This window comes from Oncorhynchus nerka, linkage group LG8, assembly GCF_034236695.1.
Source record: "Oncorhynchus nerka isolate Pitt River linkage group LG8, Oner_Uvic_2.0, whole genome shotgun sequence".
Classification (NCBI taxonomy): domain Eukaryota; kingdom Metazoa; phylum Chordata; class Actinopteri; order Salmoniformes; family Salmonidae; genus Oncorhynchus; species Oncorhynchus nerka.
In genome coordinates this window covers 36,462,312-36,479,036 of record NC_088403.1, presented here as the reverse complement: position 1 = coordinate 36,479,036, position 16,725 = coordinate 36,462,312, and the positions used below count along the sequence as shown (strand labels likewise).

Sequence of the window (16,725 nt, the reverse complement as noted above, 5' to 3'; positions counted from 1 at the left end):
GGATGCTGGCCTTCTAGGCAGAGTTCCTCAGTCCGGTGTCTTGTGTTCTTTTGCCCATCTTAATCTTTTATTTTTATTAGCCAGTCTGATATATGGCTTTTTCTTTGCAACTCTGCCTAGAAGGCCAGCATCCCGGAGTCGCCTCTTCACTGTTGACGTTGAGACTGGTGTTTTATGGGTGCCATTTAATGAAGCTGCCAGTTGAGGACTTGTGAGCTGTCTGTTTCTCAAACTAGACACTCTAATGTACTTGTCCTCTTGCTCAGTTGTGCACCGGGGCCTCCCAACGTTTGCGCTGTTCTGTGAAGGGAGTAGTACACAGCGTTGTACGAGATCTTCAGTTTCTTGGCAATTTCTCACATGGAATAGCCTTCATTTCTCAGAACAAGAGTAGACTGATGAGTTTCAGAAGAAAGTTATTTGTTTCTGGACATTTTGAGCCTGTAATCAAACCCACAAATGCTGATGCTCCAGATATTAAACTAGTCTAAAGAAGGCCAGTTTTATTGCTTCTTTAATGAGCACAACAGGTTTCAGCTGTGCTAACATAATTGCAAAATGGTTTTCTACTGATCAATTGGCATTTTAAAAGGATAAACTTGGATTAGCTAACACAACGTGCCATTGGAACACAGGAGTGATGGTTGCTGATAATGGGCCTCTATATGCCTGTAGATATGTAGATATTCCATAAAAAATCTGCCGTTTCCAGCTACAATAGTCATTTACAACATTAACAATGTCTACACTGTATTTCTGATCAATTAGATGTTATTTTAATGGACAAAAAATGTGCTTTTCTTTCAAAAACAAGGACATTTCTAAGTGACCCCAAACTTTTGAACTGTAGTGTATGTGACATGATAATACATATGCCAACATTTTATCAGGAATTCTTTGAAAAGAAAAAAATGCAGAGAAAGATGAAAACCTTAGGAATACCAACCTCTCCTAAAGGAGCCAGTTCTGGAAGTATGGACCTAGTGACTTTATTCATAGTAAACCAGATTGCTGCAAAGAAAGAAAACAATGGTGAGTTCAGAAAGGAATCTATAGATTATGGATAAATGCTAATAACATTGAAAAAGGATCCCACAACAATAACTTTGTTTGTTCCAGATCAGCCAAAGATAACTCACATCACTGATGATAAAGGAGGACCCAAGTCGATGAGGGAGGGGCCCCTGGAGTTACCCATGAGCCCTTGCTCCCCATCACGGCTTTCCCTTGTGGAGAGCCAGCCTTTGTACAGGTATCGGTTATATATATCAAATCAAATGTATTTATAAAGCCCTTCTTACATCAGCTGATATTTTAAAGTGCTATACAGAAACCCAGCCGAAAAACCCCAAACAGCAAGCAATGCAGGTGTAGAAAAACTCCCTAGAAAGGCCAGAACCTAGGAAGAAACCTAGAGAGGAACCAGGCTATGAGGGGTGGCCAGTCCTCTTCTGGCTGTGCCGGGTGGAGATTATAACAGAACATGGCCAAGATGTTCAAATGTTCATAGATGACCAGCAGGGTCAAACAATAATAATCACAGTGGTTGTTGAGGCTGCAACAGGTCAGCACCTCAGGTGTAAATGTCAGTTGGCTTTTCATAGCCGATCATTCAGAATATCTCTACCGCTTCTGCTGTCTCTAGAGAGTTGAAAACAGCAGGTCTGGGACAAGGTAACATGTCCGGTGAAGATGTCAAGGTTCAATAGCCGCAGGCAGAACAATTGAAACTGGAGTAGCAGCACGACCAGGTGGACTGGGGACAGCAAGGAGTCATCAGGCCAGGTAGTCCTGAGGCATGGTCCTAGGGCTCAGGTCATGAGAGAGAGAGAGACAGAGAGAAAAAGAGAATTAGAGAGAGCATACTTAAATTCACACAGGACACCAGATAAGACAGAAGAAATACTCCAGATATAACAGACTGACCTAACCCCCCGACACATAAACTACTGCAGCATAAATACTGGAGGCTGAGACAGGAGGGGTTGGGAGACACTGTGGCCCCGTCCAACGATACCCCGGACAGGGCCAAACAGGCAGAATATAATCCCACCCACTTTGCCAAAGCACAGCCCCCACACCACTAGAGGCATATCTTCAACCACCAACTTAACTTCCTGAGACATGGCCGAGTATAGCCCACAAAGATCTCCGCCACAGCACAACCCAAGGAAGGGCGCCAACCCAGACAGGAAGATCACGTCAAGCAATTATAGAATCATTTTAGGAGGAAAAGTGAAACAGTTACTCATCTTTAATGACATTCAAGTATTTGTAGTAACGGTAGTGTACTACTCATGTATTTTAGTGTCCAGACTGCTAGAAAGAGAAAGCACTGCATTCCTGATGGATTCAAGTGTAGACAGGTCAGTCGGCATTTACTCACACTGATTCATATTTTCTGATAACACAAATACATCACCTTACTTCACTAGTACTCTTTTGATCATATTTCTGAAAATACAGATACAGTAAGCTTTATGGAAATGTTGACTCAACCTTGTGACATTTGGCTGGTTCATTGGTTGTTGCTCTCAGCTCTCACCAGTGCTGGAGTCGAACATGTCAGACACCAGTACGTCAGACTACCAGCAACGCATCCAGGACACCCTGAGCCCCTTCTGCTCGGCATCGTCGTCAGTCTCCTCCTCAGGGGCAGGCCTGTTCTCCCTCCAGCACATAGCACAGGTCAAGCCACAGCTACACTGCTCCCCTAGAACCCCATGGGATACCTCCACCTCAGAGCAACTACAGGTATTCATTCAAATAGTCATAGTAACAGTATTCCTTCATTTGGAATGGATTTAACCCCACCTCTACCCCACAAACACATGAAACAAAGACAAATGAATGTGCATTCATTCGACTGTACTAACAGTTTTGTAAAGTAAAGAAAAAATATAACTGAAACCTAATGGATATTTGATTTTGTAGTTTAGACCTTTCTCTCAGCCAGGAGGGAGGAGAGAGTGTTCCCCGTGGGCCACAGGACCAAGTGGACCCAAACAGCAGCTGAACATGACCCCCACTGTGTCCAGAGTACTGTTTGGAGGCACAGAGCCTGAGTGAGTACTGAACTGAAATATCAAAGATGTGTTTTTACCTGATATGCAGGAAATGTTGATTTTCTTTATCCATCTTCTGTTCATACATTATTGAGATTGACAACCCCCCCTGAACTGATATTATTTTTATCCTGATTTCCATTGCTGTATTGATTACATCTGTGAAGACAGATGTATTAGTTGATATTTCCATAACTTGTGCACTGACGAATGGGGTATGCATCTGCCTACCCAGTAGCACAGACACCAGAGACCATATCATGCACGCAGTGGGGTTCTCTATCAACCAATCGGAGGGCAAAGACCACACCTTGGAGTTCTCTCTCAAAGATCAGACAATGAAGTTCTCTCTCAACCAAATAGAGAGTGAAGAGCAACACGAGAAAACACTCTTCAGGGCCTGCAGTAATGAGGAATATGGAAGTGAAGGTACTGTTGCATTCCAAAAGGCACCCTATGCCCTATATAGTGCACTACTTTTGGACAGGGCCCATAGGGCTCTGGTCAGAAGTATAGCACTGTAGGTAATAGGGTTCCATTTGCTACGCATACATGTCTAGTGTGCATTATGTAGGCTATTAATCATGTCCCTTCACTAAAACTATGATACATGTTTTTGCATAAAGTTTGCCAATCTCTCTTTATTGACATATACCCGTCAAATACCTACTCATTCCAGGGTTTTTCTTTATTTGTACTATTTTCTACGTTGTAGAATAACGGCGAAGATATCAAAACTATGAAATAACTCATATGGAATCATGTAGTAACCAAAAAAGTGTTAAACAAATCAAAATATATTTTATATTTAAGATTCTTCGAAGTAGCCACCCTTTGCCTTGATGACAGCTTTGCAAACTCTTGGCATTCTCTCAACCAGCTTCATGGGGTAGTCAGTTGGAATGCATTTCAATTAACGGGTGTGCCCTGTTAAAAGTTCATTTGTGGAATTTCTTTCCTTAATGCTTTTGAGCCAAACAGTTGTGGTGTGACAAGGTGGGGGGGTACAGAAGAGTGCCCTATTTGGTAAAAGACTAAGTCCATATTATGGCAAGAACAGCTCAAATAAGCAACAAGAAACAACAGTTCATCATTACTTTAAGACATGAAAGTCAGTCAATCCATAAAATTTCAAGAACTTTTAAAGTTTCTTCAAGTGCAGTCGCAAAAACCATCAAGAGCTATGATGAAACTGGCTCTCATGAGGACCGCCACAGGAAAGGAAGACATGGAGTTGTCAACTGTTGATGATCAAGTTCATTAGTTACCAGCCTCAGAAATTGCAGACCAAATAAATCCTTCACAGAGTTCAAGTAACAGACAAATCTCAACATCAACTGTTCAGAGGAAACTGCGTGAATCTGGCCTTCATGGTTGAATTGCTGCAAAGAAACCACTACTAAAGGAAACCAATAATAAGAAGAGACTTGCTTGGGCAAAGAAACATGAGCAATGGACATTAGATCGGTGAAAATCTGTCCTTTGATCTGATGAGTCCAAAGTTGAGATTTTTGGTTCCAACTGCCGTGTCGCAGAGTAGGTGAATGGATGATCTCTGCATGTGTGGTTCCCACCGTGAAGCATGGAGAAGGAGGTGTGATGTTGTGGGGGTGATTTGCTGGTGACACTGTCTGTGATTTATTTAGAATTCAAGGCACACTTTACCAGCATGGCTACCACAGCATTCTGCAGCAATACGCCATTCCATCTGGTTTGCACTTAGTGGGACTATCATTTGTTTTTCAACAGCACAATGACCCAACACACCTCCAGGCTGTGTACGGGCTATTTCACCAAGAAGGGGAGTGATGGAGTGCTGCATCAGATGACCTGGCCTCCACAATCACCCGACCTCAACCCAATTGAGATGGTTTGGGATGAGTTGGACCACAGAGTGAAGGGAAAGCAGCCAACAAGTGCTCAGTATATGTGGGAACTCCTTCAAGACTGTTGGAAAAGCATTCCAGGTTGTCACGTCTACTCCCGCTCCTCCCCTCCGTCGTTCGACGTCGCCGGTTTACTAACCACCTGTCCTGGCACTCATCATTACGTGCACCTGGCATTCATCATTACGCGCACCTGCTCTTCATCATGAGGCACACCTGGACTCAATCACTTCTCTGAGTACCTCCCCTATATCTGTTACTCCCTTAGTTCCATTCCCAAGGCAGTATTGACTATGTGTTTCATGTCTGTACGCTACTCGTGTTTCTTGTTTTGCTCCATGTTCCGTTTATTATTAAACTCACCACCTGCACTTGCTTTCCGAATCCCAGCATCCACGTTACAGAATACTGCCTCACTAAATGGAAGCAGCAGGAAATCAGAGCATCTCCCAGACGGTCGACGAACAGGGATACTTACTTCGTAAACACCACGACCAGCTGGCGCAACTGGGGACGGCTATGGAAGAGGTTCTTTGCAGTCTTCAACGTCTCGAACATGCCCGAGAGGCATTGCCTTCCACTAGCAGAGGATACTCTTCCACCAGTCGACCCAGCGAGCCAGCACATCAGTCCATTCAGCTGTCCGCCCAGGTCAGCGATGCCCGTTTGTCCCTCCCGGATAAATATGACGGAACCCCATCTAAATGCTGTGGCTTCCTACTCCAGTGCTCCCTCTATTTTGCGTATCAGATGGGAGCCCCCATCACAGAGAGGTCCAAGGTTGCCATGGTTATTTCTCTGCTGACTGGGCGGGCGTTGGAGCGGGCTACGGCCGTCTGGGAGAGAGGAGGAGCTGGCTTCGTAGGGCAGAGAGGGGGGTGAGCGCCTTCTCCAACTTTGGCAAGATGACCAGACCGCTACCGGTTACGCGCTCACCTTTCGGACAGTAGCAGCATCCAGTGGATGGAATGAGCAGGCGCTCCGTACACTATTCCAAAGAGGACTGCGCGAGGAGGTCCAAACGGAACTGGCATGTTGTGACGACAGCCTCTCCTTGGACACACTCATCGCGATGGCCATCCGATTGGATAATCTAATTCGGGAGCCTCGGTACCCACATCGCTTCTCTCCTTCCCTCAGTGAACACTCTGTAGCAGAGCCTGAACCTATGGAGGTAGCGGTCACACACCTCCCCGCTGCAGAGCGACGCAGACGGAGACAGCTGTGGCTCTGTCTCTATTGTGGTCAAGGGCGGCACCAGCTTCAGTAGTGTCCGGTACGTCCCAACTCGGGATCCACAAGCCCAGAGGGACGGTCACGTGATCTTCCACCTCCTGGGGCAGATGTGAGTATCCCATCTTCATCCGTTTCTGCTAAACCCTTTTAGTGTCAATCACACTAGCTAACTGTCCCTCATGTACTGTTTCTACAACGCTAGTGGATTCCGGTGCCGCGGGGAATTGACCAGATCCTTGCCTCCTCTCTGAACATCCCCTCATACCCGCTCTCCTCACCGTTTCCAGTTCAAGCTCTTGATAAATCGGCCACTAGAATCTGGAACCATCACACACATCACTCTCACCGTGGAGTCCATTCAGCAGGAAAACATCCCTTTCTTCATCACTAGTGCACCAGCTCACAAGATCATCCTCGACCTCCCATGTCTCCAACGCCATAACCCCACCATCTCATGGTCAAGGATGAGAATCACGGACTGGTCACCCGAATGCTGGAGGACCTGTTTTCCTGTTGCCTCTCGTGTCGTAGCCCCTGTGGTCTGTGACGTAGATGTGGACATTCGCCAGGCTCTGGTGAGGGAACCCGCTCCCACTACCTGTCCTCCTGAGCGCATCTACATTCCCATGGGGATAAGGGAGCAAATGATGACCTGGGCACACACAGCTGTCGTCGCTGGACATCCTTAATCACCCGTACAAAAAAAAGTATTGGTGGCCCACCTTGGCGCAGGACGTTACTCGCTACGTCAACTACTGTTCTGTGTGTGCCCAAAGTAAGTCTCACGGCACTCTCCAGCAGGGAAGCTCCTTCCCATTCCTGTGCCTCAGCGTCCCTGGTCTCATCTATCCATTGACTTTGTTATCGATCTCCCGTCCTCTGACGGTTTCACCACCCTTCTGGTGATTGTGGACAGATTTTCTAAATCATGCCAGTTTATTCCTGTCTCTGGTCTCCCTTCCTTAATGGCCTTCACAGAGGACATTGTCTCTGACCGTGACCCCCAATTCATGTCACGGGTATGGAGGGCTTTCATGGAGAATCTGGGGGTCACGGCCTCACTTCTAGGTACCGGCCTCAGTCCAACGGGAAGGTGGAGAGGATGAACCAGAAGCTGGGGAGGTTCCTGATGAGTCACTGCCAGGACCGGCAGGGGAAGTGGGCCCGATTCCTTCCCTGGGTGGAATATCCACAGAATTCATTACGTCACTCCTCCACTGGGCTTACTCACTGGCTCCATGGACTCCGAGCCATACCAAGGCCCCTGCTGTGGACGAATGATTCCAGGGCACAGAGGAGGTTTGGAGTGATGCTCATGTGAGGATCCAGCATGTCGTCCATCACCAGAAGGAGCAGGCGGATCGCCACCTCAGTGTGGCGCCCATGTTCCATCCTGGTGATCGTCTGGCTTTCCACCAGGAACCTCCCACTCAGCCTGCCCTGTAAGAAGCTGAGTCCCCGGTTTGTGGGGCCGTCCAAAGTTCTCCAGAGGGTTAACGAGGTGACTTATAGGTTACAGCTTCCCAGTGATTACCGTATCTCACCTTCATTTCATGTCTCCCTTCTGGTGGTTCCTGGTCCCCTGGCTGATGCTGTCCCCCACAACACCCACCCACCCCACTGGATGTCGAGGGAGGTCTCGCCTATGCCGTCAGATCCCTACTGGACTCCCGACATCGTGGGGGTCGGCACCTGCACTTGCTTCCCGACTCCCAGCGTCCACATTACACAGGGGGAAGCTGGTTGAGAGAATGCCAAGAGTGTGCAAAGCTGTCAGCAAGGCAAAGGGTGGCTACTTTGAAGAATCTCAAATGTAAAATATATTTGGATTTGTTTAACACTTTTTTGGTTACTACATGATTCCATATATGTTATTTCAATGTAGAAAATAGTGAAAATAAAGAAAAACCCTTGAATGAGTAGGTGTGTCCAAACTTTTGATTGGTACTGTATGTATGTCAATTCATCCCAGCAGCTAATTTTAAGAAGGGGATGTCTAAGATATATCTCAAGGAGGAAGTACCAACGTCTTCCAGAGATGTGAATGAATCACAGAGCCAAGACCCTGAACCTGATTTTCTGACTCAGGTAATTGCAGGCAGCAGCATTACATCAGGTGTCTAATGCCACCTAGTGGCAGAATTGGAATCATTTCAGAGCTAAACAATGATGACGATAAAATACAGTACCATTTAGCAGACAGTTTTTCTAAAGCTACTACAGTCATGCGTGCAAACATTTTACATACTGGTGGTCTCGGAAATCGAGCCCACTATCCTGGCGTTGCAAGTACCATGGTCTACCAACTGAGCCACTGAGGACCTGATGAGAGAATGATAGTAGGTAAAGGTAAGGGGAAATGTGTTCATACAGTCAAGGCTAGCCTGTTTCATTGTTACGCCTGTATTCCAACAGGTTTCCAACTGCACTGATGTCAGTTCATGTAAGTTTCCACAGTATATTCAAAATCATCTGCTGTTCACCATCTGTCTGACACTGATGGCACCGTACTCCCTATATACAGTGCCTTGCGAAAGTATTCGGCCCCCTTGAACTTTGCGACCTTTTGCCACCACATTTCAGGCTTCAAACATAAAGATATAAAACTATATTATTTTGTGAAGAATCAACAAGTGGGACACAATCATGAAGTGGAACGACATTTATTGGATATTTCAAACTTTTTTAACAAATCAAAAACTGAAATTGGGCGTGCAAAATTATTCAGCCCCCTTAAGTTAATACTTTGTAGCGCCACCTTTTGCTGCGATTACAGCTGTAAGTCGCTTGGGGTATGTCTCTATCAGTTTTGCACATCGAGAGACTGACATTTTTTCCCATTCCTCCTTGCAAAACAGCTCGAGCTCAGTGAGGTTGGATGGAGAGCATTTGTGAACAGCAGTTTTCAGTTCTTTCCACAGATTCTCGATTGGATTCAGGTCTGGACTTTGACTTGGCCATTCTAACACCTCGATATGTTTATTTTTGAACCATTCCATTGTAGATTTTGCTTTATGTTTTGGATCATTGTCTTGTTGGAAGACAAATCTCCATCCCAGTCTCAGGTCTTTTGCAGACTCCATCAGGTTTTCTTCCAGAATGGTCCTGTATTTGGCTCCATCGATCTTCCCATCAATTTTAACCATCTTCCCTGTCCCTGCTGAAGAAAATCAGGCCCAAACCATGATGCTGCCACCACCATGTTTGACAGTGGGGATGGTGTGTTCAGGGTGATGAGCTGTGTTGCTTTTACACTTTTACGTTTTGCATTGTTGCCAAAAAGTTCAATTTTGGTTTCATCTGACCAGAGCACCTTCTTCCACATGTTTGGTGTGTCTCCCAGGTGGCTTGTGGCAAACTTTAAACAACACTTTTTATGGATATCTTTAGGAAATGGCTTTCTTCTTGCCACTCTTCCATAAAGGCCAGATTTGTGCAATATAAGACTGATTGTTGTCCTATGGACAGAGTCTCCCACCTCAGCTGTAGATCTCTGCAGTTCATCCAGAGTGATCATGGGCCTCTTGGCTGCATCTCTGATCAGTCTTCTCCTTGTATGAGCTGAAAGTTTAGAGGGACGGCCAGGTCTTGGTAGATTTGCAGTGGTCTGATACTCCTTCCATCTCAATATTATCGCTTGCACAGTGCTCCTTGGGATGTTTAAAGCTTGGGAAATCTTTTTGTATCCAAATCCGGCTTTAAAGTTCTTCACAACAGTATCTCGGACCTGCCTGGTGTGTTCCTTGTTCTTCATGATGCTCTCTGCGCTTTTAACGGACCTCAGAGACTATCACAGTGCAGGTGCATTTATACGGAGACTTGATTACACACAGGTGGATTGTATTTATCATCATTAGTCATTTAGGTCAACATTGGATCATTCAGAGATCCTCACTGAACCTCTGGAGAGAGTTTGCTTCACTGAAAGTAAAAGGGGCTGAATAATTTTGCACGCCCAATTTTTCAGTTTTTGATTTGTTAAAAAAGTTTTAAATATCCAATAAATGTCGTTCCACTTCATGATTGTGTCCCACTTGTTGTTGATTCTTCACAAAAAAAATACAGTTTTATATCTTTATGTTTGAAGCCTGAAATGTGGTGGCAAAAGGTCGCAAAGTTCAAGGGGGCCGAATACTTTCGCAAGGCACTGTAGTGCCAAATTAGGAATTTAATGAGGAATAATAGGGTGTCATTTGGGATGCAACCTGGTAGAGACTTACTTGCCGATCTGTCTTCAGCTTGTCCTGGAAACACTCATCATGGTCCTAAGGAATTCTGCGAATCATCGCCCAGTTACTCTCCAAGAGGAGGTTACTTTAGTTCAGACTCTGATGATGACGTAAGTAAACAACAATTAATACTGTTTACATCTGCTTTGGTTAATATACTGTAAGGGGATGCTTTGATTTTCCATAGATCCCATAGGCCTACCATTACTGACTTGGTAACACTTTGCATTTAGTTGCTCTTATAAGTTTGCATAATTACTGTTTATAACATGTTGTTACATAGTAACTGCTTTGCATTTACATGGTAATATCAACATATTTCTTAGCCTGAGTCCCAGATCTGTTTGTGCTGTCTTGTCAACTCCATTGCTGTCACGTAGCATGACAATGACAGCAATGGAGTTGACAAGACAGCACATACAGATCTGGGACTTAGGCTGCATATTTTCATACTAATCTTTAAATGTCATATCAGGAGGTGGAGGATTATCACCAGTGTCACCAGGGTGGATCCTCACAGTCACACACAGTGAGGTCCTGTAGTGAAGAGTTCCCTATCCTCAGCCAAGGTTCATCACATTGGAACACACAACAACTGGGTCACCCTCAGTCTCAACCCAGACCTTACACCCCACCCATTAGGCCTCAATGCACAGGGAACTGTGGAAACGACCAGAGAGCTTTGGAGAGCTCCGGCTACACTGAGAGACGGTCAGGCTGTACAGTTACAGATGACAGTAACGGCCAGGTTAGGGTTATAAGTGATCAGTATGTCCCATCTTGTCCTCTGTCTGAATCACAGTGCTCTGAGATTCACCAACAAAAGATGGAAGCCACTGGAACACGAGAAACACAAACACGAGAAATGGGAACACAGACTGTCACCACCATCACCTCGAAATGTCCAACATCGGACATTTCAACTCAGTGCAGTTTTGGACTGGAGTGTAAAGAGAACAACCTCATGGACTCTGAATCCCACAAGTCTGCTTACAATGTAATACCGACCCCAACTACCAGAGGGCAGTCAAGTCACAGAGATGAGTCTATGAGACAACAGACACACAGAGCATTATCAGACAGATCCAGGAAGGAGGGAGAAGAGCAAACGCCATGGAGAAAATCAACAGCCAGAGAGCTCAAGGCTGGAACTGGGCACCATCCATCAATCATCCCTTCTAACAAGTGTCGTAACACTAACACTGAGAGTAGAGTGTTTATTCAGAGACCCACTACCTCTATACTAGACGTTCTCACCACCAATGATGTAAAAGGTATAAATAGCAAATGTTTTTAAATGTAATTAACAAATCAGTGTAGCCGATATAGACATATCTAATGGCAGATGATTTCCAAATTAATGCAAACAACTTCATATGTGGTGTAATTTGTCATAGATAATCGATTGATTGTAAAGCTAGTGAATGCGTGTAACAAGCACACGTTATACTGCAATTATATTTACTCTGATCTGTATATTTATTTTATTTATCTGTTATTTTACCAGGTAGGTTGACTGAGAACATGTTCTTATTTACATCAACGACCTGGGGAATAGTTACAGGGGAGAGGAGGGGGATGAATGAGCCAATCGTAAACTGGGTATTATTAGGTGGCCGTGATGGTTTGAGGGCCAGATTGGGAATTTAGCCAGGACACCGGGGTTAACACCCCTACTCTTACGATGAGTGCCATGGGATCTTTAATGACCTCAGAGTCAGGACACCCGTTTAATGTCCCATCCGAAAGACGGCACCCTACACAGGGCAGTGTCCCCAATATGTTTACATTCTTCCATATAGTTTATTGCAGTTATTTTCTTACGGACCGAGATTCATAATGGTGTTATTTTTTTGTATTTTCAGTAGTATTTTGAAAATGGATGTTGCTCCCTGATGATGTTTTTCTCTATTCCTTCCAGACTTGAGAGATGAGCAGCTGCAGCATAGAGAACAGGAAGATGAAAGAGAGGTCCTGGAACCTGTTGAGAATGTTCCTCTTAGAGAAGACCTTCCAGATGACAAAGAGGAGAAACGGAGAGGGAGTGCAGAGGAGAGGGAGGAGGTCACTGCTGAGAGCGGAGTTAACAGGCTTTCAGAGGAGGTTGAGACACTTCAGGAAATAGCAGACATTCTGCTCATGCTGAAGCAGAGGAAAAAAGATTAGAGGTGGGAAGGACAGGAGAGGAGAGTATCCCTTTAAGAGTTGTGGACAATACTATCAACTACATCCCATTACTACAGAATCTGTTTCTGCATATTTAAAGGTTTATAACAATGCCCTTGGGATTCTACATTAAAACGAAAGCCAGACATTGCAAGATAATTAGTTTATTTTTTCCCAATACATATTTAAGTGTTCTAGATTCTCATGAATATATTTACTTTGATAGAATATAAATTCTAGCAAAACATTTACAGCAACAATAATCAAATGTATACTATACAGCACTGGATGCATTTTTTTTTAAATTCTTCACTAGTTCTTCTTCATAATCTAGAATAGAAACAATGCATTTAATTTGTTTTCACATAGAAACAATTGCACCCGTTCACCATAAACACATTGGATGTCCCCATTTAGGAATTAAAGCAAAGAAGGCAATATAATAATAACACAATGGGTTGTCAAGGGGTTGTTGAGCATTTTTCATAAAATCACAAAACATCAAATAACTTGTTTGACACTATCTCAAGTTTGTTACATGACGGCAATGTTGTCACCTTTGTGAAGGGGCTGTGCAATAAAGTGTTTTCTCTATAAAACACTGTGATAATAAAATAAAAAAGACATATCTTCCAGTGAACCTCCAGTTTAGACTACCTCTAGTATCCTCTCTTTTCTAATCAAATACTCAAATATTGATAATAAATACTCAATAATCTAGTATTGACACTGATGTTCCAATGAACTGTGATCCTTGGAAATGCTGTCATTTCATTTCAGTCTGGAGAAAATCCTATTTGAATTCCCAATAGTAGCTATCTATCTTGTTTTGTCACAGACAATAATACACAGACATATTCTCAGCGACATTATGTTGACCACTTTCAACCAGTCTGCTACACTCAAATCTATGTGTACTCAAGTACTCAACTAAAAAGGTGTCACCTTACATAGTTTTACGATATATAAAACAACATTAGCAAGTACAATACAGTACTCCTCGACCCTTTAGAACACGAGAACCCCAGCTCTTTCACGTGAAGAGTATGCATTGCAATTTGTACATAAGGCTGTGGAGGAAGACAACGTAAAATGGAGACAAAATAAGACATTCTTTCTGACATTTGTTTTCCCAAAGAACAACTGTGTGTGACATTAACTGACTAAACTGTCCATTTCAATGCATGGTTATTCCCTCGGAGACTGAGGTACAACCCAATGAATAGTCTAGTCTACATCGATCAATAAAAACATACGCAACTTCTGAAAGGCTATCATCACGCTGGCTGGCCATATAGTCAACTCCTTCATACATTTCACTTCAGTACAGGCACCGACATCATGGGTAAAATATATTAGAATAAATAGCATAATAATCCATAGGTTTACTAATGAGAAAACAGATGGGTCATGTGCTACTGTAGCTTACCAACCAACATGATAAAACAAATAGCAAAGCAAGACTGAACATCATAGACAGAGAACAGGTTAAGTCCCAAATGGCATGCTATTCCCTTTATACTGCACTACTTTTGACCAAGGCCCATAGGGCTCTGGTTAAAAGTAGTGCACTAGGAATAGGGTGCCGTTTGGGATGCAAAGCCCAGGTGTACTACTAGTGTCTGACACCCCATTTGTGATGCTACAGACAAGCTGAGACAATATTGTTCTGAGTTGTGTTTCATATAGAAAGGCATACTGGTATCAACACTATATTACAATCCCTCTCTCTGATTTTAAAACTTGTAATATCATGGCCATTTTAGTGGACGTTTGGACTCCTACAATAAAGGTTTTGTTTTGAAGAGGTTTTTATCTCTAATCATAGGGTTTTTTATGTGAGGGAAAAGGCAATAGTTTTGTTAATTGTTGGTCTGCCTCATATATGGAAATTCATAATAATGCGACATATGAACAGTAAAATGGATGTCTAAATGCTGAGGATAATTTTGAATGTAATGTATGCTTAATACTATTTACATTATGGTTTATAAATCAAAAAGAAGATTCTTATCAAACTATAGAAGTAACTACAACATTACATTGGCAACATCAAATGTGTAAGTAACTTGTGTTATAAATAGCTACCCTGTGTGTGAAAAAGATGGAGCAATGTAACCTACGTGACTGAGGCAAACCAGAGAACAGGACTCAGAGAGGTTGTAGATCAGGGGCTGTATGTATCAAGCTTCCTGTCCATGTAATATTATTAATTATGATAAAAGGCCAAACTAATCCTAAATCAACACACCTACTCCGAAACACTTGATACATACTTTCTGAGTTGAGAGAACAGGGACAAAATCCAAGGCCAAAGTTACAAACTAGACTGGGACCAGATCTATGTGTGCTCTTGCCAACTCCATGGCTGTCATCATCAAGCCATTTGGCATGACAATGAGTTGGCATGAAAGCACAAACTGACTGGCACTCAGGCTAGGGCTAATCCACGTCAGAGGCATCGTTATCAGAGAGGTGGTAGTTGCTCCCCTTCACCCTGATGTACTCCACCTGCCGGTCCTCATCAGAGTCTGTGGCCCCGCAGGAGCACAGCTGGTTGTCGAACAGGGACTCAATCTCCTCCAGCCTCCGGTTCTTTGTTTCAGGCAGACAGCCGTAGATGAAGAAGAACCCAAGCAGAGCCAGGCTGGAGTAAAGGAAAAACACTCCTGGGAAATAACAATAACAACAACTACACATCATTGTCAGTCATTAATAGGGCCTGCAGTTTTTCCCTGACTACCGTACGTGACTTGACCAAGAAGTGCCCAGAGGTTTTCCTGTGCTGACAGCAGAGATCAGTTCTAGTCTGCAACAGTACAATTCTGTCAAACGCTATCCAGTATCTACTGCACATTATTAAATGACAGCAAGTAATCAAACATGATGAAACTACATTCATTACACATCGAGCCTATCATAAGATATCTCTAGTCTCTCTAGATTAATCAAATGTCCAACAGGTCAGATCCTGCAGTAGAAGCATACATGCTGTTCAGGTTGATTGATCAAGGATGTCCTGTAAGTGAGGTATTGATCAGTGCCTACGGTTTGTACCGTAGTAGGTGAGGGACTGGGCCACGTGGAGGAGGATGTGTGTTACCGTAGTAGGTGAGGTTCTGAGCCACATGGAGGAAGGTGAGGGAGACCAGGAAGTTAAACGTCCAGTTGACTCCAGCTGAACAGGCGTTCCCTGTGCTCCGTGCCCACAGGGGGTAAATCTCAGAGTTGATTGTCCATGGCATTGGACCCAAACCTGGAAGTAGAGGGATGGCACAGGGCTTACGATAGCTCCACAGTACAGTAACTACCCCCCGCATGCAAACAATGTTGAATCAAGATGTATATACAGTAAGCATACAAATACAGTAAGCATACAAACCTTTAAGCAAGTATACCAAATGACATCAATGCATGGTTAACGCCAAACTTGAAATGAGATCACATTTTATAATAATGCATTTCTTTAGTTAGTAGCTGCCTCACAGTGAAAGTGAAATACAGCGTAAATTGAATCTCGACATAGATCAGTGTTGCCTCTCACCTGGGGCGAAGAAGGCCAGATAGAGAACAAGACCCAGTAGGACCACCCAGGAGTAGGAGGTGGGACAGTAGTTATAGGCCCAGTACGTATGGACTCTCAACTGGGTCGAGTTGGAACACCTGGAATAACATGGTACAAGACAGTTATTGTATTGTAGCAACAGTAGTTATGTTATGGATAGAGGGGTACTATGAGTACAGTATTATAGAATAACCACTTCTCCAGCCTTCTTCCACTAACCCCCTCCATCCCCTTCACAAACACACAACAAATAAACCCACACACAGAGCACATTCTATGACTCACCTGCCCCCTGCTGCCTTATGCGCAAACACACTCCCTCCCCTTAGTGCCGCCTGTAGCTCACCTGCCCAGGCTGCCTTCTCAGTGGAGGCTGTATTGACAGATACATAGCTCACCTGCCCCAGGCTGCCTTCTCAGTGGAGGCTGTATTGACAGGTACACACGAGGAGGCGAACAGAGCTGTGCTGTTCTCACGGTAACAGAAGCCACACCCCGGGTCCAGCATACACGGCTCACACAGCCTGGGATGACAAGGAGGATTGGACAGAGATGTCATAAACAGAGACAAGATCCTT

The 16,725-nt window shown here is 44.1% G+C and overlaps 2 protein-coding genes across 3 annotated transcripts in view; one reads left to right on the top strand and one right to left on the bottom strand.

Annotated features, from left to right (window-relative positions):
- Nucleotides 1–312: 312 nt before the first annotated feature.
- On the top strand, nucleotides 313–13,242 carry LOC115133239 (uncharacterized). 2 transcript variants are annotated; one of them, XM_029666267.2, is made up of 11 exons: nucleotides 313–1,032; nucleotides 1,120–1,252; nucleotides 2,309–2,366; nucleotides 2,539–2,754; nucleotides 2,935–3,065; nucleotides 3,304–3,494; nucleotides 8,163–8,275; nucleotides 8,603–8,630; nucleotides 10,426–10,526; nucleotides 10,892–11,690; nucleotides 12,338–13,242. In XM_029666267.2, the coding sequence occupies exons 1-11, from the start codon at nucleotides 780–782 to the stop codon at nucleotides 12,580–12,582; spliced, it is 2,268 nt and encodes a 755-aa protein (XP_029522127.2). In that variant the 5' UTR covers nucleotides 313–779; the 3' UTR covers nucleotides 12,583–13,242. The 2 variants fall into 2 exon arrangements, with proteins under 2 accessions (XP_029522127.2, XP_064877829.1); XM_065021757.1 differs by lacking the exon at nucleotides 313–1,032 and having other exon boundaries at nucleotides 1,058–1,252.
- Nucleotides 13,243–13,362: 120 nt separating this feature from the next.
- LOC115133240 (proton myo-inositol cotransporter-like) overlaps nucleotides 13,363–16,725 on the bottom strand; it is a 66,683-nt gene continuing 63,320 nt past the window's right edge. Inside the window, exons 7-10 of the mRNA XM_065021758.1 lie at nucleotides 16,546–16,671; nucleotides 16,127–16,245; nucleotides 15,686–15,838; nucleotides 13,363–15,251 (exon numbers count right to left, since the gene is read on the bottom strand). Coding sequence (XP_064877830.1) covers nucleotides 15,025–15,251; nucleotides 15,686–15,838; nucleotides 16,127–16,245; nucleotides 16,546–16,671 — 625 coding nt within the window. The 3' untranslated portion in view covers nucleotides 13,363–15,024. The remainder of the gene's footprint in view (nucleotides 15,252–15,685; nucleotides 15,839–16,126; nucleotides 16,246–16,545; nucleotides 16,672–16,725) is intronic.

Excerpts from the sequence above, each read along its gene's own strand:
- LOC115133239 (XM_029666267.2), top strand. The coding sequence starts at position 780 with ATGGACAAAAAATGTGCTTTTCTTTCAAAAACAAGGACATTTCTAAGT. Across the intron at positions 3,495-8,162 it reads TGAGGAATATGGAAGTGAAG|CTAATTTTAAGAAGGGGATG; the intron begins GTACTGTTGCAT and ends TCATCCCAGCAG. Across the intron at positions 8,276-8,602 it reads AACCTGATTTTCTGACTCAG|GTTTCCAACTGCACTGATGT; the intron begins GTAATTGCAGGC and ends GTATTCCAACAG.